General features: G+C 43.1%; 1 protein-coding gene across 10 annotated transcripts in view; it reads right to left on the bottom strand.

The window, feature by feature from the left end:
• Positions 1-23,863, bottom strand: part of CCDC57 (coiled-coil domain containing 57) — a 28,842-nt gene that overhangs the window by 3,858 nt on the left and 1,121 nt on the right. Inside the window, exons 1-11 of one of the 10 annotated variants that reach the window (XM_071816336.1) lie at positions 20,634-20,709; positions 18,675-18,781; positions 15,395-15,595; positions 15,079-15,244; positions 14,060-14,194; positions 11,572-11,746; positions 11,048-11,139; positions 10,570-10,798; positions 9,865-10,001; positions 6,158-6,280; positions 5,570-5,792 (exon numbers count right to left, since the gene is read on the bottom strand). In XM_071816336.1, coding sequence (XP_071672437.1) covers positions 5,570-5,792; positions 6,158-6,280; positions 9,865-10,001; positions 10,570-10,798; positions 11,048-11,139; positions 11,572-11,746; positions 14,060-14,194; positions 15,079-15,244; positions 15,395-15,595; positions 18,675-18,685 — 1,492 coding nt within the window. In that variant the 5' untranslated portion in view covers positions 18,686-18,781; positions 20,634-20,709. The other 9 variants (XM_071816334.1, XM_071816335.1, XM_071816340.1 and 6 more) reach the window with 9 other exon arrangements.

Raw genomic sequence — 23,863 nt, 5'->3', positions numbered from 1 at the left:
TGTTCCCTCGCGCGCACGGTGCCTGCACTGAGTCAGCTCGGGGAATTCGTGACTACGGGTGGCACGAGCTCAGCGGACTGGTGCCACTGACGGAAAAGCATGGCATCCAGCTTGCCACCTGGTGGTTACCGACAGCGCAGATGACAGGACAAAGGATGCTTGGGCCTGTGGAAGACCTTTGAATGTATTTTCCTGCCTGGAAAAAGACTTTAATCATTATAGTGCATTACTCTAGACCTTGACCACACCTGGCAAATAATAAAGCAGAATTTCATGACATCAACAGTTTAGAACAGTGCAGGCAGCAGTGTCTGAAGGGTCCTGGATACAGCTTCAAAGATAATCTTGCCTGAACAGGAGGTGCAGCAGAATGAGACCACCTCTCATTTGTGGTCTCAATGACAGCAATGAGCAGATCCTTAAACAGCACACAGTCAACACTGCCCACAGACAGTCTGATTTTTTAAACACTCCCTCAGTTTTGAAGCATCTTTTGCATTCAACCAAGGGGATGTCTTTCAGAAATGACATCGGAGGCCCTAATCTTGCAGATCCAAAGGCAAAGGGACCAAGCACCAACGCATCACATGCACCCCTTCCTCTGCAGACTTCTTGTCTCTTGACATTGGTACACACGCTAACCAGTAAAGGTGTCTCAGTTAGGTGTCTGGAACGACGACATAAAATGTGGCTATAGTACATTTTGGGCTGTCAAAAATCTGCGTTCACACAAAAATTTTAAACTGTGAAACTGCAAACCTGTAAGATTAGTTCTACAACATTGAAAAGGACAAAGAACCAATAGCCCAGAATTAGAAATGCTATCTAAAGTGAAATATCCTAAAAGAACGCTGAATAAGGACCTTCATATGTTACTCGTTCTGCTTGGGACTGTTAAGGTGTCTGAAGGACCTTGAAGAAAACCAGCATGAAAGTGCACCGAGCAGTATAATTTAAATGCAGTGGCTTGGTTTTCACAATGAAAAAGCACACCTACGTTAGAAGCCTGCAACTTACTTTCAGCAGTGACCTTGGCAATTAGAGCTAGTGAGTTCACAGTTAAGATCCTAAACTGCTTCTGAAAATCGGTGTAAATACTTAGTGTATTGAAATGCTTAACATCTTCCACTTGATGTGTGTTAACTACAGTCGGAAATCAGTATTAACAGATTGTTTTTTCAGAACTAAAGAGACACAAGTAGACACGTTGTATCAGTAAACTGAAATTTCCTCAGATGGAAAATTTCATTTAAGGAACTGGTCACTAGTTATTTGCTTATGGCTAACAGAGTTTCTGAAGGAACAGCAGCCCGAAGGACTTATTCAAGAGAAGAACATTTAAGTGAAGAAAAAGTAACTACAGGATTAGTTAATATTTGTGAAACACTTCAAAGACGAAGTTTTATGTAACACAGAAAAGAAATCATGAGCCTTTCTCTGATTGGAGCCAGAAGGAAGCCAGAGCACTCCCTCTGTGTGTTAATGTTCTACCGGATTCCTCCTCCGGCCAGCTTTTCACCCACACGGATTGCTCTGAGAGCCCTCAGTGATGTCAGCGCTATCGAAATTCTGTTTAGTGTGGAAACACTTAAGGTAACTTTTGATCCATAAAGTGTAGAATTTCAGACCACAGGGCTTTGCAAGTAACAGTAACAATGAGAATCATAGTAAAAGAGACTCCCCTAAGACCAAGTAGTACACCAGAAAAGTTACTTTGCTTCAAAGCAGCTCAATCTCACTCTTCTTTAGGCTACAATGTAAACTCAAATTACTACACGCAGGGGACAGTTCTGAGAGCAGCGGGACCCCCCAGCACGGCTGGAGCCCTCCCGGCACGGAGAATGCCAAGTTTCACCTGCTCCCAGGTGTACAACCCTGGTCGGGCCGCTCCGCGCAGACAGCGGCCGCCCGGCGCCCCCGCGCCCCCCGCGCCGGCCCGAGGAGGCACCGCTGACCAGGAGCCTTCCACATGGGGGCACAGAGGCCCCTTCGCGGCCTTGGCCTTGCGCAAAACGCGGCCTCACGCTCAAACAGGTGACATTCGCCTTTCCTTCCAGAAGGACTAGCAAGCGTCTCCAAGACAAGATGCATTTAATACGGATCACAAACAAGAGTCTCCCACCTGCTCTCAGCCACTGGGATAGGGCATATAAAAAAATAAACACAGAAGCGTATTTCTGACTAGAACAGTTCATGTATGCAGCATCAATGCTTTTAATATCACCGTGGCTTGTACAAGTTTGCCTCTGCAGTACATCTGTTTTGTTCAACAATGCAGACCAACAAAAGCACCTGAACAAGGAACCTGTGTTCCTTCTAAACCCTTTCTTTCTACTCACCTGTAAAATCAACATACGAATTATTAAATCCATCTCATTCCTACAGCACAAACTAAAAATCAGCAGGCAGGGTAAGGAGAAGGAAAATTAAAATATCTTGTAGCCTTCTGATTTTCTCGGAAGCTTTCACGTGTTCTGAATTCGACTGTGGAATTAATTAAGTATTTAACAGCCCACTTCAGTAATTCAGTGTTAACGTGTAGTCATAAAGACTAAAATACATTGAATTGTGCCATACGCTGGGAATACAGCAAACCGCAGGGCTTACTTGACATGCCAGGCATTGAAGGTCCCAATAGGGTATTTTGTACATGAAAAAAAAAAATGCAGTTGTTCAACAGTTGTTCAGAAAAGTCCTTCTCACTCCGCAATTGTTTCTGTTTCACCAGAAATGCCCATAAAACACAGCTACTGGTGTGACAGATTCATACAGAGCCGAACTTTTCGAAGAAATGTTTGAATAAGCAAATTAACTTGCTTGCTTTGTCGCAAGTCTTTTTTGTTACTGGGTTTTCAAGTCCATTTGTACATCACTTGTATCTGAAAGCTCAGTACCAAGTCACTCCATCTTAATGACCATTCTACCCCCTGTAACCATGTGTTTGATGAGTGTATTACATTCAAGCAAGTGGTTTTAAACTGGAAAGGTTGAACTAATTTTCCATAGCTCAGGCATGAAAAATAATGCAAGCCTCTGCTAAAAATCGGGAGCAGAATTCCTTGAAAATTTTGTACATTCTGCTCTGAGGTGACGTTCTTCCAAAACTGAAACATCTTGCTTTCAGAGTCCTGTTTTCTGAAACGCAGGATTCAGCCTGTCAGAATTAAGGAGACCATCTGGATGGTTTCCTGGAGGAGAAAGCCAGGCAACACAGCAGAGTGTTTAAAAACCCTGCTCTTGCATCGCAACACTTCAGGGCCTGTGTGTTTGGGTAAGAAGTTCCTCCGCTCAAGTGTTCTTAGGGTAAATCTGGACGCAGAGATTAAATTAAGGTTGTTCTCAAGAAAATATCACCCCGTATTGATGTTTCATTTGTTTCATGTCAGCAGTATCATAGTTCCCTTCCGCTATTCTCTAGATGCACCCCAAAAATACAGAAAGTTTTGCAACGGTGGCTGGAAATTTCTAGCCATTAAGAAACTGCTGTCCTTGTGAGGCTGCCAGTGGTGTTGCATCATGTACACAGCAGCATGAAACCGCATGGCACTATCAGCAACGTTTCAAATGCATCCTTTTGCTTATCCTGTCAATACAGGCCTGACCTGAAATGCTCTTCCTATTTCAGTCCCAGGCCCACAGCAAAAGCACATGGATCGGGAATGTCAGCCCTCCGTCCACGCGCATTGCTTCGCCCCTGTAGCGTACTGCTGTTGGGAACAAACACGCAATCCATTCTGCATTTTGAAAGTCTCTTAAATCTATTTTTTTCTCCTGTGTGCTGCTGCTGGTGGTTCATTGCATCTATACACTGGTTTAAAAACAGATGTAATGCAGGTTGGAAAGGCTGTCTGGGTGAAATATCACAGTGCTTGTCATTCCCTGCTCAGAATCAGAATGCGTCTTGAGAGACCTTGTGTCCGCTGCCTCTTTTCACTGTGCATCTCAAGGGGTCTGTCTGTGTCTCCTCCAAAACTCCTCACTGGGTAGTCAAAAAGCAGCGATCAAACCACCCACTGACTCTTTATGTTCCACACTGAACCGCCCGGCTCTCTAAACCTCTTCTCACACCACAGCGCTGCGGCACCCTGGCCGTCCCAGGGGCTTCTCCAGCTCCCCGCTCCCTCATACCAGAGGGTCCAAAACCGGACACAGCGCTCCAGGTGTGGCCCCACAGGTACCAAACAGAGGGGAACAAATAACTTCCATTAACCCACTGGTTGCATTCCTGCTCCTGCAGCATTGTATGTGGCTAACATTACATTACCTATGTAATTGGTACAGGTCACTATTAATATAAAGTTAATTTGAAAAGGCTAAACGGCTGCCATATTACACCATAGCTGACATCAGATCCCAGGAATAATGATGATGATGATAAAAATAATAATATCAAAACTAAAAAAACTCAAACAACCTACACAAGCCCCACAGCATTGTAAGAAATAATTTACTGAATGCTACACCTATTATTAAAAAAATAAAAATCACCTTTACTTGGAACATTCCAGAGAAATGTTTGTCTGTCTATTTATAAAGACCTTTAATAAAGAAGAACCTACAATCCTTCTGGGGAATACACTCCACTATTAGCCACCCTTAACATTTTTCCAGTATTCTAATTTAAGGCCATTACTTCTTGTCCCATCTGCAGCAGGTGCTAGAACAGTTTTCCAAAGTTCTGACAAAGAAGAATTACTTCATGAACAGGCCAGCAGTTTGGGAGACAGAATAACACACTGCAATACACTGTTCAACATAATGGCTACCACCAGAAAGTTCCTTTACAACGTGCCCATGAACAGGCGGCACTTCACTGCGCTCCTGTTACAGTTTCCAATAACGTGGTGCTTTTTGTACAAGTATGAGATTGATTAATGTTCAATCTATGACCCAGGTTTTATCTTGTCCTTTCATCCTAAACCTGATACTGTCTGATATGTGAGGTCAGGATGCTGTCTCTTTCAGAGCAGAATTTGTATCTGCTTCTATTTTTTTATGTTCTGACTCGTTGTACTGGACTATAAAATTATAGTGAATAACCATACCTAGCTCACTGTGTGACCGCAGCATATACCACTTTATGCCCATGATCTCACTTTTGGCCTTTAGGTCTTAGCACACTAAACAGTATTGTAGCTATTAAACTGCCACAAAAATAATGATTAAGCAAGGATTTGCCAAATTACCATTTGATCTAACAGCCAATTGGCAGCACCGAGTGTGCAATGCTCAGACAGACACGGTAATATCTGCCCAAGATAAGATTTAGACTACATCAAAACAGAAAGGTATTTGCATTTTCCAGGAGTATTTAATAAAAGGAGAGAAGTATTTGCAACCACAATATTAAAAACAGGGAGCTATAAAGGCATTTCTCTTAATTCTTACTTCTGCTCGGCAACAGTAAAATTCCCTCCAAAGAACTCGCTCGACCTTCAGATTCTGCTTACAGGACTGTAACAACAGTCGCCGTCGTAAAGAGCGGAGCGGAAGGGCACAGAAGCCACTGCTGTATTTCTGTCTTTCTAGAAGAGTCAAATACCCTGAGTGCTTTACAGAGAATGCTTACCCTGGGCAGTGTTCTTCTGAGGACTGAAAGCAGGAAGGCTTGATCCCGTTTCTAAAGTTTGCCAAATACCTTGGCAGAAATTATGTGCTCTAGGTGAAGAAAGCTGGACCTGCTGGGCTGGACGAGGACTTGGCCTGAGTGGTTGACTTGGAATGATCGTTGAGGATGTATCTGCCTTTTGTTGCTCTGGCCAGTGATTTTCAATAGAGAAATCTAGCTGAACCTGTTCAAATTCAAACACAATCTTACATAGGTATGTGCTTTTCTCATAAAAGACAACTGAAAATGGGTTAAATCCCATAGCGGCGTCTTGGTCTTGGAAAGCCAGAAGGTTTCAGCAGGACGCAAGACAAAAGAAAATGATTATTTTTAATTTTGAACGGTTATAGAAGAATTTTAATTATAACATCATTAAAGCGATCGTGAAACCCTAGTATTAAGTGTTAACAAATACTATATTGTACAAGAATAATGCATAACTTAAAAAATACATATTTTTTTAGGTTTTTCAGGAGATGACTGTTGAGCAACTGCAATTGACAAATCCAACTGAAAGCAAAGCACATGGCTGATAAAACTGCACTGCACCTCAGCGGACGGTGACGCTGCCTCTCTGCCACGGCTGCTGGGAGCTGGTTCTCCCTTTAAGCCAGTACGGGCAATCAGAGAAGGGATCCTCAAGGGACAAAGTCGCTTTGCATACTGAAGCTCCTAATATGAAATATGACATTAACACAAATAACTAATGGCCTCTAAGAAAGAATACATTTATAGCTCAGTCTGCTGTTACACTGCCAGATTTTAAATAATCAGTTATAAATAATATTAAACAAAATTACGTTCCCTTCAGATCAACAGGGCCGAAGCACCCTCCTAACAAACCTCTTAAGAATTCTGTTCAAAATCTGCATTTCTTGCTGTTACTATCACCCTACTTGCTACTCAAGTTTATGTTGTCAGGGTCATTCTTAACTTTTGTCTTTTCCCAGGATTAAATTACAGATGAAAAACTCCCAGAGAAGTCCTAAAAAACAAATAAAATAAAGCAGCTGTGGAAAAGAAATTAGTCAGCAACTTGAAAAACCAAATTACCCCACAAACTTCCACCAGCTTTAAACATGCAGCAATTAAAGTGAGATTTGATGAAAAGCAAACGACTTCAGACTTGTCAAAGGAGATGAAAATAAACACCGAAGTATTTTGCTATATATTTAAGACTAAAGAAACAAAACATGAGGCAGTCATATAAAGTAACTGACACTGATACTCCTGTAGGTATGACAGCGATAAATTCTCTGCATTTTCGGTAAGAATGATGATCTTGAACACAGGAGGAAACATAGCCTGGCTGGCAAGGGTGATTTCCCAGAGGAAAAGCCCCCGAGCCAGAGCAGCAGCGCCGGGAGCTCCACCTGGCGCTCACTCGGCTCCAGAGCTGCAGCCGCGGCCTCAGCAGGGGTGTTCTCGGGAAAGAGCAGCCGGGGCGGACACAACCGAGAACGAACAGCCGGGACCTCGGAATGGCCGCCCGTCTGTCCAGCGTGAACCCGCTCCAGCAGCGATGGGGACGATCCCAAAGGTCGCAGAGCCACAAGGACCCACCGTGACAGCCATTTCGACCACGACCCCCAGCAAACCATGAGCTGAAGAGGCTGGACTACTGGAGCTCAGCACATCACCTGGAAAAACACAGTCAAACGCTACCTCTCCAAGAGCCATTTAAAAATCTGTTTATTCTTACAAAAGCAAGAACAATCTTTAATGATTTTAAAAAGAACACAGGGGACACAACCTGTCAGAAAAATAGAAAACACAGTACCTAGCTCATTAAAAATCGTGCAAGGGAAGACTGGGATGGATGGCAAATGAATATTTATCGGTCTCAGTTTAAGAGTTAGCTCAGTTCTAAGATGAGTTGTGAAAGAAATAAAAAGTAAAGAGGTGGAGGAAAAAAAAAAAGTAAGAAACGCGCTTTTGAATTCTGGCAATTTTGCCCAGACCTGGAAATCGTTTCTACATACATTTAGCATAAGCATTTAGCTAATCCTTCTCAGAAATTGATCCAAGCAGCGCACAGATGAAATAAGCAGGCTATGAAAGGTCTCCTCAGTCGCTCTGCTGGTCCCCAATCTTCTTTGTAAAAATCATTCCTGGTGTTAAAGAGCTCAAGAAACAGCTCATTGAACTGGAAGTTCAAGTGAACAAAGGATGCCAAGCTTGTGACTTTAAGTTAATAAGATGCTCACAAGCATCCTGAACAGATGATATATCCACAAACACACTGAGGCATTCACAGTAAGTCACCTGTTGGCAGAGCACTTTCCAGGCCTCCCGAAGACTTCAATGGCTGCCTCCACCTCACGGGGAGGAACAAGCAGCAGTGGGCAGCAAGTGATGTACAGGACACTCCACTTCAGTATAAGGGGGGAAAAGAAAGCCCAAACCCCAAACTTCTTCACTGGCAGAGTGATCAAACACTGGAACAAGTTACCCAGAAAGGTTCTCCAAGGAAGTATTTCCCCAAACGAAACTGGTTAATAATTCTACTGGAATTTCATACCTCGGAGCAACAACCTCACCTTTTCTGAAAGAACATTGTTCACTGCCCTCAAAACTACAATGACAATCAGCTGCTCTGACTCAATCCTCACAGGAACGGATCTGCTGATCAGTTAAGTAAAGTCCATAGTGAAGTCCTGACTACTGAAGTCCCTGGGAGGTCTGCCACTGACTACCAGGGGAGCCAGGATTTATCCATTTGTCTCTCTGGTGAAAGCTGCAATTTCACTATCAAAAGCTGTGTCTCAATTACAAAAGGCAAGAGACAGGTTAATTGTATATCCTGCTTTCATATACAGAAAACGTGCTATTACAATAATTTGGACAAGGGTGCTTTAAAATTCCACCACTGTGGATATTTGGAAATATGCTCACTGATTAATCATTTTCAAGTTTATCTTAGAACACACAGCATATCCTTCAAATGGTCTATCTTTTTCAAAACTAAGCTTGATTAAACTCATGCTTACAATTCAGGATTGCATCTATGCTGTACTAACACAATTGTTTCTGAATTTTTTTGGATTAAAATCCTGTCTAAAAAAGTTAATTCTGAAGTCCCAAATCTGAAATTTTAAGTAAACGGGGTAATGTCCAGCTAGCAGGCAGTCACCAGTGGTGCTCCCCAGGGTTTAACATTAGGGTTTGTTCTTTTCACTGTTTTTATCAATGACCTGGACACAGGAGTTGAGGGCACACTAAGTAAGTCTGCCAGTGATACCAGATTAGGAGGACTTGCTGATTCCCTGGAGGGTAGGCAGACCTTGTAGAGAGATCTCAATAGACTGGAGCACTTGGCAATCACCAACTGTGTGCAATTTCACAAGAGCAGATGCTGGATTCTGCACTTGGGACAGTGCAATCCTGGTTGTCCGTACAGACTGGGGGCCCAGAGGCTGGAGTGCAGCCCTGCAGAAAGGGATCCGGGGGTTCTGGCTCAAAGTGAGCTCAGGGTGAGGCAACAACGTGCCCTGGCTGCCAAAAGGGCCAATCATACCCTGGCATGCATGAGGCACAGGGCAGCTAACCAGTCAAAAGCAGTGACTGTCCCACTGTACTCAGCATTGGTGTGGCCCCACCTCGAATGCCGTGTGCAGTTTTGGGCTCCACAATATAAGGATATAGAAATATTCGAATGTATTCAAAGGAGGGCAACGAAGACGGCAAAAGGACTAGAGGGCGAGACATACGAGGAGCAGCTGAGGACACTTGGCTTGTTCAGCCCAGAAAAGAGGAGACTGAGGAATGACCTCGTTGCTGCCTACAGCTTCCTCCAGAGCGGAGCAGAGGTGGAGGTCCCAGTCCCTTCTTTCTGGTGTCCAGTGACAGGATGTGAGGCAATGGCTTAAAGCTGCATCAGGGGAAATTCGGACTGGATAGTGGGAAGCAGTTCCCCCCTGAGATGGTGGTCAAGCCCTGAAATAAGCTCCCCAGGGAGTGGTCATGGCCTCAAGCCTGTCAGTGTTCAAGAAGCATTTGGACAACGCTCTTAGATACACGGTTTAGTTTCTAGGTTGCCCTAGTTGGAATCAGGACTCAAAGATCCTCACGAGTCCCTTCCAGCTCAGGATATTCCATTTTTCTGTTAAATCTTCCAAGATACCAAAGAAGGATTTGAGCTAACATCAGTAAAATACATTTAAATGCAGAATTTTAAGGAAAGTTACATTAATGGAATTAGAACTGGCTTACGTGCTCATTATCACGAGATTTCAGACAGCATATCATTATATTACCTGTGTTGTAAGCCTGTGCTGTAGATGCTTTAAAGCTGACAGCTGACACTGTGTTCTTTTGACAAGCTCTCTTGGAAAAAGGCTGCCAGAGGCAGTACAAATGGCACAGTGCTCAGAGCTAACAGGATGCCAAAGTCCTATAAAGGAGGGAAAATATTGAGGAAGGTATTCTCTGCTGTTATTTTGTCATCAATACATTTCCAGCCAGTGTTCATAGTAGATATAAACTGACTACAGAACACAGGCCTTCTCGTTGCAGATGGATTCCATGCTATGCAGAAACAGGCCTTGTGTTCTTTCCTTTGCCTCACTGCCAGAGCAACTGTTGCATGGAACTTAAATGTCCACAGTGAAATCTTCTTACATTATATATACTCTCAATTCAAGTTTGGTCTATAGTAAGCTTATTCTGCTTTCTCTTCCACTTTCATAAATCGTTAGTTTTTATTCCAAGAGACAAACCTCCTCTTCTTCTGCACTTAAAAGAGGTCTTAGTTCAAATTCCAGTTCTCACACTGACATCTAAGCACCAGGGAGCCCTTCATCTAAGATATTCATCAACAAAATCTACTGCCTACAGTTTCTCACTGTTCTATGTTAGCACCTCCTATCACAGGATAATCTTGCAACAATTACTACTGCAGTCTCTCTCCCAGATTTTATTTGGAATATGTAAACTTACACTCTTCTGTAGAAAAAGTTTACCTTCCTTTAATAACATTCCAAGTTCTGCCCTGAGTCTGTTTCCCATTTCAATCAGTTGCTGCTTCTCTTGGCTCAGAATTGAGATTTTTCTTGCTGCTTCCTTCAGTGTATTGTGCATTCCTCGTAGAGTACAGCTGACACCATACTGAGGACCAACACCAGGATCTGCATCAGGTGATTGTTGGTTAAGCTTTGCCACATTTTCTCCAAGAACTTTGGGGTTTGGCCCCTGAAAAAAAACAACAACAACAGATAGTGCTTATAATTAGTTTTTTGAAAACACTCTATGTGGGTTTAGAGATTTGCACAAACACACATTAGAACCCAGTTGAAGAAAAAGTGTAAAGTCAAGTCTACAGCCCACATAAGGAGTATACTGCTTCATTTTTTAACGTTTATTCAGACAAAAAATAATATGCTATGTGTTTAACTACACACATGCATACAGACACTTCGGGTAGTTTAAACCTCTTCCTACCTTTTCTGTGTCTGGACTTACTATACAATCCAAGTTAGTTGAGCTGACTTTGATACTGGCTCCAGCTGAAATGTCATTTGTGCACAATGAACCTAAAAGAGGAGTATAATATGAATGTGCAGTTATTTTTAATTTATTTTATCTTTACTTATTTAAAGTTAACAAGGGCTTTGCTTTAATTGGTTATTCATGTCTCATTATTAACAAAGTTAGAATATGCTTATATTAAAAATGCCCGCACACTTACTTGGCTCATGATTTCAAGCTACTGTACAAACTGACAGTTTAAAACTAATTCTGCAAACTGGTAACACACAGATCCAGTCTCCTTGCAAAATTAAAGTCATTTGTAATACAGACATTATCAGAATCTCAGACTTATATGTGTTTGTGTACTGTGGAATCCTGAGAAGCCCACAGTCACGATGTTTAAACACCCGTGGGCCGGACAGACCTCGCGGGTCAGGGCCGTGACCGCTGCGCTGCCCCGGCTGAACGCAGCGCTGCGTGCCGGGAGCCGTCACCTCGCTCTGCGCGCTCTCCGGTTGCCGCCGGAGGAACAGAGGACGTCTGCTCATCCAGACTCTCCATCTCTTTCCTCATCTGCGCGACAGCAGCCCGAAGGTTGGCATTCTGCTCCCGCAGCTTTCTGATTTCCAAGGCAGGGATGTCTTTGTTCAGAAAACTTTTATAATCGCACTGAAACAAACAAAAGTACAGCACAACAACAACCCCTCATTAATGACCAACACATATTCTTCTCCACAACACTACACGCACAGATCCTAATACTTTCAAGTATTAAAAATTCCCACAATTGTGGAATATACACTTTCACAGTCACCACATGAATCCTAATTTGCAGACTGTCCAGACCAGACATTTTTGAAAAGGAAATGACCAACTAAGCTGTTTGGAATATTTGTATCAAAGGCTGCTAATTTGTTTCTGAGCTCGAAAAAAGGTTTCTTTGTATTCAACCCTAACCTTAAATTGTTCCAAAGCAGCAGTTCTGCCTCTTGAGAAGGCAATTCATGAGGCCCTGCACACGGGACATGTGTCAGCAAAATACTCCAGTATCGACATTTATGCCTTGCACAGCCTCAAACACAACTTCTTCTCTGTCTTTTCCATCATTGCCCACTTCCTGCAGCCCCCATGTTTCCCCAGTCATGAGTCTGTTCTGTGAATGTGACCTGGAACACTAATGGCCTTCAATTCACATTTACCTGTTGTAAAGACAAGAGCTGCTCTACGGCCTCTTTCTCCCGTGGCTCCTTCTTCCCTAACAGTATAGGGTGTGCAGAAGATGAGGACAATCTCTATTCTGCTTTTACAGTCTCTCTAAGGACGTTAAGGTGAGGACAGGGAAAAGGAGATTGGAAAGGCACGTAGGGAAAGGCACCAGTAGGCGCCAATACATCATCCAGGTGTGTTCTGACTTTTGGGGCCCAGAGCTTCATCTCAACCTGCAACACACACACGGACCATCACAGTCTGAACCAGAAGCACAACTGTTCCAGATTTTTGCTAGTGGAAAAGACGGAAGACCGTATAATAATCCAGAATTACTGCAAGCCACCTCTTCCTATCTGCGCACTCGTATTATTAGCAGCTAGGCAGACACGACCCGAGTCTTATTCCAAACCAGTCACAACCAAGATTTTCCAGGCTAGTGTGTTTCATGTCTCTGCTGCTTAATTAAAAGCCAAGAATGACTACTGCAATATTTCTAGCATCCTCATTGGGTCTCAGAGCAATCTGAAGCAAGGACCCGTGTGCTGAAGATACTCTGCCAGGGTGTATCTAAACCTTGATCTTTCTTGCCCCAGTCGTTGGAGCCAGAGGCCAACCAACATACCATTGCTGCTTTAAGAAGACTAATTTAAAAAAATGGTATCAAGTTTAAATTTTCAGTCACTTTCCCCATTTACCATTCATTGTGTACAGAAAAATTAAAAGTTCTAGTTCTGAATAACACGGTTTTTCTGTTGTTGTTTCTTTGTTTTTAAACAACGCCCCTTCACATAAATCAGAGGCAAAAATGTTGTTTTCTGGGATGGGCACTGCTTACCCTACAAGCCAGAAGTGCAAACCAGAGACAGAGTATAGTAACAACAGAAATAAAAGCGTGACAGTGAAAACAAAGTCTTGCCAACAACAGTAATATTCAGTTACAGCAGAAGACAGTGCATGTGAACAGTATAAGAACCCCTCCACAAGCCTGATGCTCTCAGTATTTGAATGACCAATCTGCAAATCAGTCCAGTTTGAAACGAAATTGGAAATTGTCAGCAGCCTACTTCCATCTAATTTATTGCAAAAATTGTTTTCAAGAAGTATCCTTCCGAATACAACTTCTGCATTCAGAAAACCACCAGGATTGCTCAGCACTGATTTCCCACCCGCAGCTGCCCAGCAGGGCGCACTGCAGCACGCTCTGTGCTTCCATTCTCGTGCAAACGGCTGTTTTCTAATCATAGCGCGTTATCCTTCAACGTGGCTTCGAACCAGCATTACGTTTGAAATGTTGAATGGCTTTTTAAAAAATATATGTATTTTAATAAGTACCAATGAAAGAAAAACCAGTTTGCGATACTAAAAGAAAAGACATTATTTTAAGCAGCTGGAAAATTAGTATTTTGAAGCATTGCCTTAAAATTTTAACTTTAAAATCTATCCTGAATTGCAACTAACACAGAGGCTCAGGAACATTCCAGAAATGATTCACTCCCATTCTGGCGTGCCGTGATGGTACCATACATTGTCCTGTTTGGGAGCAACCATCTGCACCCAGCTCGCTCCTTTTGCCAGCGAGTAATGGATCCAAACCATAATGCAGCCTGTGACACCTGATCTATGTGTATTCCAGGCTAAATATGTTTATATATTGAATTAAATAAACATATGAAAGAAGCGAGCCGCTTAAAACAAGTCAAGCGGAAACAAATCCCATAAAGTTGTCATCTCTGAATGAATCCATCCAAGTTGAGATATTAAGTACCGCCTAACCTGTTTGTCCCCTTCAGGTAAAATACAGCGATTAAACGATGCCTGGGTTGTCTGTTCTCTCTCAACAGGCAAAGCAGAACGCAGAGTCTTCACTTCATGCAGCCTGTGGTCTGTTTTCTGTCGATCAGCTCCAACCTGTGAGGGAGGGGAAGGAAAGCAGAGCACATCAGGATCTCAAGGTCAAAGGGTGGAGAGATTACAAAAAAGAAAAAAGGAAATAAAAGAAAAAGAGATCTTAAATCCCAGAACAGGGGCTGAACGCACAGCCCTTCTGGCTCTGTCAAACCTTGCCTTTACACAAAAATAATTTGGATTCATTGTCTCATCTTCTCTATGTGAAATGGACAACGTCGAATCACCTCTCAGGTGTGTTCCTATGCTACACCTATTGATGCCTATGAACCATTTTGGGAAGACAGTGGTAAAATAAAACACCAGAGTAAATGCCTGCACCCTAAACTTCATAAACAAGTGTCTCCTCTGTACCCACGAGCTTACTAAACAACTGGTCATTGAGCAGTATTGTTAGCCCATTGTGTAATAGTCTCTAAACAATAAACAATCATTTTTCAGAAACAGAAGCTTGTACAATTCACAGAAACGGGATTTTTTTTTTTCCCCCATACAAAAACACTATGAGTTTTCCAGAACCAATATTGTTCCCCTGGTAGAACTCAAGCAATCCTGTGATCTGAAACTCTTCTTGGCCTGGGGCTGCTCTAAGAGGGATCCTTTCTTCTTCGGTTGAACGGCAAGAAAAAAGCAGTGGCATCTCTCAAGCTGACTTGATTTCATTACGAGGAAGAAAAGGCCACTGTTAGAGATTGTCCATGAAAATTTATCCGGTCTTTGATCAAGTATATTTGACGAACTGCTGTGCACAATACAGAATTACCATTTTATAGACGTCCGAAAGAAGACGGAAGTCACACCTCCCCTGGGAAACGTAACGATGGAAAAACCCCATAGCTCTCTGTGCAACAGACGGTTCCTAAACAGGGCTCATTTGAAATTCTCACCTGCTCTCTTGCTGAAGATGGGCTTCGTGTCATATTCTCTGATTTCTGATACCAATCACTCTCAGCATTCTCACAGAGCTGCTGCCAGTCCCGTTCTGCTTGCATTTTATTCCTCTCTTCCAGAATCCATTCTCGCTCAGCTGCCAGAAACAGTTGTTGTTTATACCTATGATACATAGAGCAAAGCTGTTGATTTCACCAGGATAAATACTGAGGATTTTTTATTTTAACCTCAGCCTTGCTTGCTGTCCTCATCTTGAATGTTCGAAATTTCTCTCATCACAGTTTACAAAACAAGGTTAATCAAGCCACTCACTTTCTAATAAGAGCATCTTTCTCTCTTAAACAAGCCCTGTGACTCCATTCTCTTCTGTACAGCTCAATCTCCAGACTTCTGTGTCTCATCTGCAGTTCTCTAATCTGCTGCTTCAACTTTCTAAACTGTTTGACTCGGGCTTCTTTTGCTGAAGCGGGCATTGCATCCTCTTCCTTGACAGCACGAGCGAGTTCTTCATGCCTGGAAGAGAGGCAATAAAGTGAGGTTTTGAAGAAGAGAAGCACATTATTTTTTAGTACCTTTGATTTAGTACTTTTATTATCAATTTGGTTTGAGCAAATTCAAAGAATCATTGTCAGATCAGTGGAAACAGAAATCATTATCTGCTTGTCAGTGAAACAGGTTGCAGTGAGATCTTTTTTGCAGTTGTTTTCTCAAACTAAGAATGCCACTGTTTACAGTTGGATTCAGGACCAGAATCCTTATACCACTGCAGTGAGTTTCACCTCAGTTTATCACAGAACTTTAAGTTCATGATTACCACAAAGAACAGTATTTCACGTAACTATGGGATCGAGGTGATCCTACAGATTAAAGCGATGTGTTTTCTTGGTTTTTTGTTTCTTGGGGGGCTGGTGCAGCGATCAGAAACGACGCACAGACGCACAGACAGACGGAGATCTCGTCCAGGAAGGAGCGCAGAGCTGGGCCAGGCTGAGGCCTTCTCTGATAGTCAGTGACAATTTATAGGATTTACAGACACAGGCCTGGACTAAGATGTTACATAAGATGCTTTTACACTAATTGTTATTGAAAACACACCACACTGATGTTATCTTTGTTTCAGTTACGTTCCCACTCGTTCACAGACCAGGCCCAAGGACATTCACACATCACACATATGAGGGCAGTTTTCATTCTCACTGGCCTATGCTATCACTTCTTATACTCATAAAAACCATACTTGTGTATAATCTGTCCAAGGCCCTTTCGCTGGAACTGCTGTTCCCATAGGGTGGGTTGTTGTTTTTGTTTTGTTGTTGTTGTTGTTTTGTTTGTTTGTTTATCTAAAGATGACTCAGAGAAACTATTTGAACAGGTGAGCTACTCCACCCAACACACTCCTCTGCCATACTGCAAATATTCTTCAGTAACTGAACAACTGAAAGACATCTATGGCCAGGTGGCCCAGATAAGGGGCTGAAGGAATCCATGGAGTGAAAATGCTGCCTTTAATATTCAGTTTTCATTCACAGATTCATTTCCTGAGCAGGCACTCACACAAAAATGAAAACAGGTTTAAAATAAGACAGAAGTGAACCGTTAGAATAAAAGACCGCTGAATAGTGCCTACAGAAAACTTACATCTGGCAGTAAATATAAAGGAGATATGCAAGTAATAGTTGTATAGTGTCTTTAGCCTCGGAAATTGACTTGCATATAAATTTTCAAAATATATCCAAAATTTTGGATATAAAGATAAAAGCAAAACAGAAGGAACAGAAATTGAACTATGAGTAAGTCTTAAGTTTCAACCAGAGATGAGTAAAACATGAAAGATAAAAACCCCAATAATACTCTGGTCCAAATGAGTTATTTTCTGTCACTATAGTCACAATTCCTCTGTACCTGCTTGGGAAAGTGTAAAGTGACCGAACACAACTGGACTTACTGGATTCAAACCAGGAGTGTGAAATACAAGACATCAAAACCAGCTACACTCTCTAGAAGGGGGATGAACTGAAGGTTTCCGTTCTATTTTCCACTCGGAAGAGGTACCCCTTTGTGCAGTGAAGGCAGACGGTGCCATTGAACCATTAAGACTCTAAGATAAAATTTTATTTTTAAAGTGAGACAGGTTACATCCAGAAAAAAAAAATGTAGCAGAATTAACCTGAATCCATGCGACTTAGCAAATATTTCATACAAAGGGTTACCTCTTTCTGTTGTAACAATATATATTACCAGATCAATCCATTCACTTACACCACCCCAAGCTGCTGCTAAAATAAGAGGATGTGAAGAAGAGTAAGTTGAAAGTGTTGTAGAGTTGCGGAGCCTGTGAAAAGCAGGTTATTTCAATCATAATCAGAATTTTACAATACCAAGCATCTTTCACAGCAACAAAATCATTGATCTGGTTTTCTTTCTCCAGTCTCAAATAAAAAATTTCTGCTGTTCGCAGTGATTCTGCTGTTTGCATTCCAGTTTCAAATTTATCCCCAAGGCAGTTAAAATAAGTTTATGTTTCCTCTTCATATTCCACTTCTTGTTGGCAATGTTCAAATCGTGCCGCCACGTAGAATCTTATTAATTTAGGTAAATGTAGGTAAAACTCACTGTTGTGGATATTCATCAACAGCACCGCTCCCTGCCGGGAACACGCAACGCTAAGAACGATTGTTCTTTCGACACCTTTCCTTCAGCTCCTATTGCTCCAAACACATCCGAGGGCTACCACAGCTACAAATATCAGCTGAACCCGACTTCCTTACCCCACACCCCAATCACAAATATATTCAAGACAAAAAATGCCTATGAGACGTTTGTGCACTCAAGGCACTGAAAGAAACTATGCCCAGTCTGTGCCCAATAAGGTGTCATAATATTTTTGTAAATGTCTTTTAAAAACTTGATGTATGCCTCATTAGCTCAAATTAGCAATACAATATTAGACAAGATCTTTGTGTAAGGAATCCAAAACAAGCCTATTACTTCCTTGAAACCATCAAACTGATGTCAGAATTTTTCTTGGAAAGAGGTGGTTAAGAAAAATGATACTTCCTTTACAATCTCTCTCTATATTTATCTTAAAATACACCTCACAGTTTCCTAGAAAAATAACTTTCTTCCCTATCTCCGTATATCTCACTCAAATTAATGGCACTGGTAAATTGGAAGCGGTATCCTGAGGTGAGTTTGGGTTACACGTAACATAAGAATCATCCATTTCATATAAAAATACGAATGAATAATCCCTTATGTAATTTTAAAATATTGCTTTCCATCACAGAGAGCTGCATTTCTTAGAAGCGCAATTTAACAGGGGAGAAGGGAGCACTTTGCCTTTGATAGCAGCAGTATTTATAATTGCGAGTGAGTTTCAGTAAGGACTATGATGGAAAAAACACTGTAATTTTAAACATAAATTGCACCAACCACCTGGATGTCTTATAGTCAAAAGAATAACAAACCTATATATGATGACAGTAAAAGGTGACTTAGGAAACAGCATATATATAAGAGACATCTTACAACAAGCACAGCTCACCCGTACAACCTAAAAAGCAAAGATACCTGTTATAATCCAACCACTTACCTCAGGCACATACAGAAAGAGGCGACGGATCGGTGCTCCTGTTTCCCCACATACGGGCCTAATGGGACTCATATCAACCTCTTTGCAAAAGGAAAATGATGGCTTTGCTGTAAGTCACACACAGTTGAATGTGTTTGGCATATTGGATGCAATGGAGATTTTGCAACTGTTACTATTCAAATGCTACTTCAACAAGAGGCTGGATGCCAGGTTCAACCTACACACTTCAACCAAATAAGAACAACTTGATGCCGAAGAACGTTTCAGAGTAATACTTGAGAACCTTTAGACTTCCACACAGCCCCTATTCGTCAAAGAAGTATAAAGCTTTAAAAATTTGTTCGAATTATAAAGAAGCTCTACTTGCTTCTCCCTTCCTTATCATCCTTAAAACATATCCTTATTGTACCAAGAATAAGATGTGCATAACACACCAGCAGAGCTAATAAACCGGGATTGCCCCTCTTCCTTTAAACTACAGAAAAGAGAACGAGAAAGAAAATGCCACACCACCAGTATTAGTTAAATATCTCTAGCCACAACTGTTTTCCTTTATGAAGCAGTAATGGGCAGAACTGAGACCACCTGGGTATTAGCACAGCAGTTTCACTGTATGCTGCAAGTCCTGATGAGACAAACAATCGGCATAAGGCACAGCTACATTGTTAAGTAGTTGTGCTGTAGCATTGTTGCAAAAAACCCCAATCAAACACCAAAAATTTAAAAAAAAAAATGAAATAATGTCAACACAGTTCCAAGAAAAAGTTATGACAATTGGTGATACAAGTTCGCATCACTTACGCACTCTCTCCTTCTTTACTGCCAGTAGCTGGTTTGCTATTTACCTTAGAAGTAAGGTTAGACACATAAACCAGCAAATATACCTTGTATTTCATATAATCCTCTCAGAATAGATAAAATATAACAGAAACTGAGCAACAGGCTAAGGTCTAATACCATACAAGAAAAACCTGGGACATCAGGGACAGGAACACATTTCTACCAACGTCCAGGGTGGGCTGTGCTGGGGGCACAGGGCAGCTGGATGTCTGGCTCTGCCACACTGCAGGACAGACAGACAAGCAGCAGGCAGAAGGGACTGCATAAGTCAAAGACAAGGTATGGTGGGCGGAAACAGTTGCCCCAGGGACCGTGGAATGAGTACATATTCTAGCGTGACCAGGAACGTAAACAGGGCAACGCACCATGAGGAGCGCTGACACTGCATCCCTCGAGCAAATACAGGAAGGGACACGCCATATGGATGGAGGAGGGCAATGGCGCTGGCAAGCCAGGGACCATGTCCTCCACAGAACTAGCGGTTTGTACACTTTGAGTAGGGAGAGGGAGAGAAAGACACAATTGAGCGGGGGCAAAAGAAAACAGCACCTGGGGAACAGACTGCAGGGAGAGGCGGGTTCCAGGAGGAGGCGAAGGCCCGGGGAGGGCCCAGAGGCAGAAGAGCGGGTGGCATGCAGGCCGGCGAGGTTCGGGTCCCTCGGAGAGAGGCAGGAAAGGGTAGCACAAAGCAAGGCTTAGGTCTCGGGGGCAGCGCACAGAGCGCTTGGGAGCAGAAGGGCGCAGAAAGACAGCGGGTCCGCAGAGAGAGGAAAGGGCACAAGGCGCACGGGTGCCGCGTCGGAAGCTCTGAAGGCCGAGCCGCGGCACGATGGCGGCCGCGGAGCGGCCCTGCTCCCGCGGCACCAACCTGCGCGTCCTTCCGCTCCGGGCCGCGCCCCGCGGGCCGAGGCGGCCCCGTCTCCGTGGCAACCGCGGCCCGGCCCGCCCACAGCGCCAGGCGGGCCCCGCGGCGAGCGCCCGGTCAGTCCCCGCGGCCCCGGCCCCGGCCCCGCGGCTCCGGGTTCCGAGCCGCCTCCGGGTTCCGAGCCGCCTCCGGCCGCAGCCCCAGCGCTGCCGGGGATTGCCGGTTCCCATCACCGCCTCCCTTGCTCAACGAACCGCGCTTCTCGATTCCCCTCGCTGCGTTCACTTCTATGCACCGGCTGTCATGTTCTCGTATTTTTCCCATTCCACCCTCTGTACTGACCCAGCGCACCCCCTCCTCCACGTCGTGCGAGCATGTGCACACTCCTTCATAGCCCTGGCCTCTTCTAATAACACTCTCTGCTCCCAGAACACAGCTAACACTGGTTTAATACTCTCAAATCTCATTTTCTTGTTTACTTGTCTTCCTATACATTCTGTTTATCAGATTGTTTAGTATAAAACAATTTCTTCCTAGAGCAGGTCAGGACGGAGAGTCTTGGCTCATTTCAAGTGCAGCTCTTGGGATCGGGAGCAAATGGAACAAACTTCCCATTCTCTCCTAACTCACACTGCATTGTGTGAAAACTTTTAAAAGCTTGTAGAACAAGCGCAGGCCAACTGAAACACGCAGTCACGCAGCACAGATACATAGGTTCTCCTACCAAGGCATTTAATTATTTAAAAAAGGTATCTATCAGCTAAACCAGACTGAGCTGTCTACATGCGACTGAGGATGATGTAACACGTGAACTGGACGTAAAGCTCAATTTTCCCTTAGTCACTCAGATGATTCACTTGCCTGGAAGTCAAGAGGCAAGCTTCCTGCAATGCCCTTTTTTTTTCTTGTTTCTGGATTATGGGAACAGCTTTGTCAGATGAGAGACCTTTCAGAAACCTGACTATTGCATGAATTATATCTCAAGTACATTAATCTAAAGACAATACAATCAACAGTTTTTATTTATCATTCCTTAGGTCATCAGAAGAGACCTGTATTTCCTAACCCCACGCCATTTAGAAAAAGGAGAGGTTTATTTCCATCAGTAACTACTACTGAAAATTAGAATCAGAACTAATAACTTGACTTCTGAAATAAATCAAGTTTCATTTAGCTACATGAAGTGTATCTACATATAATTGCAGAATACTACAATTACTAAAGGGATTTAGTTCATTTGTTTATATGAATCATCTCTGGTTTAAAATATAAGAGTGAAATCTGGCCTCAAATGACTTTTGAAATCTGAGCATCTGAAACAGATCACCCAGCCTTGCTTATCTTTGCACATTACTGCAATGAATCCCTAAGCAGGTACAAATGGGTACTTCAGCAAAACTGATTAAAAAGCCAAAGCAAGCACAATGTGCAGGGAAAGGAAACAAACTTTTATGGCATGAAAAGAGTTTCAGATTCTCCCTCTGTATTACCTGATTTCAGCAAGTAACTTCTAAAACATTGGAAGCTACTAATCTGTGCAACACCATAGCTTTCACAAGACAATACTGTATCCTACCTATCCTCTTCTAGTTGCAGCCCTGCCCCTGGGTATCTCCACACAGGTAGCAGGAATCATATAACCATTTAGGTTGGAAAAGACCTTTGAGATCATCGAGTCCAACTGTTAACTCAACACTGCCAAGTTCACCACTAAACCATGTCCACTAGCACCACATCCCCACATCTTCCAAACCCCTCCAGGGATGGTGACACCACCACTGCCCTGGGCAGCCTGTTCCAAAGCCCCACAGCCCTTTCCAGGAAGTTTTTCCTAATATCCAAAATAAACCTCCCGTAGTGCAACTTGAGGCTTCTTCTCATCCTATCTCTGTGAGTCGTGCTGATTCAAGCCTTGCCGAGCCGTGCCAAGCCTTGCTGATCCCAGTCTTGCCAAGCCCTGCAGAGTCAAGCCTTCCCGAGCCGAGTCTTGCTGAGCCATGCTGAGTTGTGCCGAGCCCCGTCCCACTCCTGAACCCCTCCAGGTATGCGGGTGGTGAAGGCGAGACCGCCCATGCACACGGGCTCCTGCCACCTCCCGTGTTGGAGCATCCTCCTGAGCTTCTCCCTTCCTTCTCCCTTGCTCCAAAACTTTCTGCAGGCTGATTTTCCACCTTTCTCCCTCCAAAATAAGGAGGTAGTTCAGAAAGATTTGGAATGAAATTACTTCCTTTTGGGGAAGACTTCTTTTAAGAAATTTGAAAGTTTAGGCTTCCAGAACTGACTTGTAAGTGATTAATGTAGTGAATGTCTGTTTCTTTACATCTCGACTCCATAAAACTGGACTTCATGATGTGCTTTGGATGAAAGTTTTGGATTTGTATTCTGAAAAATCATTTCAGGCATAGTCAGGTTTGAAAAAAACACAAATAAAGCAAATGTATGTGTTTGTGTGAAAGGCAAGATGGGGCAGGGAAGGTTTTCTTTTTTTTTTTTTTTAAGTCACTTCATACACCGCAGAGTTTTTTGGTCCTAAATAGTCCCTGTTTATAGCACAAACATGGTAACTGGCGATAGCAAGAGAAGCTTATGGGTGGGCACACACAGCAGAGCTGAGCCTGCGCTGCCTTGTACAACAACCCTAAGTCAGGGCAAATGGACAGACTGAATAGGATGCAAGGGGTCTTTTTGAGTCATCTTCTGATTCTGCTGGGATAGAAGTCTCTTGTTTGTTTTGTCTTTCAGTTGCTTCAAATTGCAACATGAGAAGAAGAATCAAGTTCTTGAAGTGTTTTTGCTTCAAGTTGTTAGTAGAAAAAAATGGCTTTTAATACATTGAACTGCAGGTCTGCTATAGCAGTGGTAGTCCAGGAAGCTGAAGGTAGCAATTTTATTTCCTGTTTCCTTCTCTCCCCACCTTCTCTGCAGCCTGCACAAACAGATCTCCAGGGCTGTCCTGCTCTGTGCTACACTACAGCCCGCCGGCTGACTCCTGCTGACAGGTCTCTCCAAATCTGGAACATTTCACTCTTGCTTTATCACTGTAAATTGCGGGTTTTATTGAATGCTTTTGTCTGTCTGCCTGCAAGATGTACTGTTCACTTTTCAGATCATGATTCGTTTTTTTTCATACTGTTATCAAAATACTACCTTTTTTAGTAGAAGTTATTTAATGATGTATGCCATGATTTGTCTAAGCAGTGGAACAAATAGATTGGTAGAGAAGAACACAATTTCTCGATCCTATTAATCTAGAGCTTTTCTTACGTGAGAAGACAATGAAGAAACTGTGATCATTCCCTGGAAAACAGGAACAGCAGCACAGAACAAACCTCAACTACAGAAGCCAGTTTGTACATGCCCGTCTCTTGCTCGGGTCCTGCACTTTCGGCAGCCGGGCACCATTCCCCACGAGCAGGGCAGGGTCGGGTCGGGTCCTGTCCGGTCCGGTCCGGTCCGGTCCGGTCCGCGAGGGGCGGAAAGCTCG

This window comes from Patagioenas fasciata, chromosome 18, assembly GCF_037038585.1.
Source record: "Patagioenas fasciata isolate bPatFas1 chromosome 18, bPatFas1.hap1, whole genome shotgun sequence".
Lineage (NCBI taxonomy): Eukaryota > Metazoa > Chordata > Aves > Columbiformes > Columbidae > Patagioenas > Patagioenas fasciata.
This window is presented reverse-complemented; position numbering and strand designations above follow the sequence as displayed.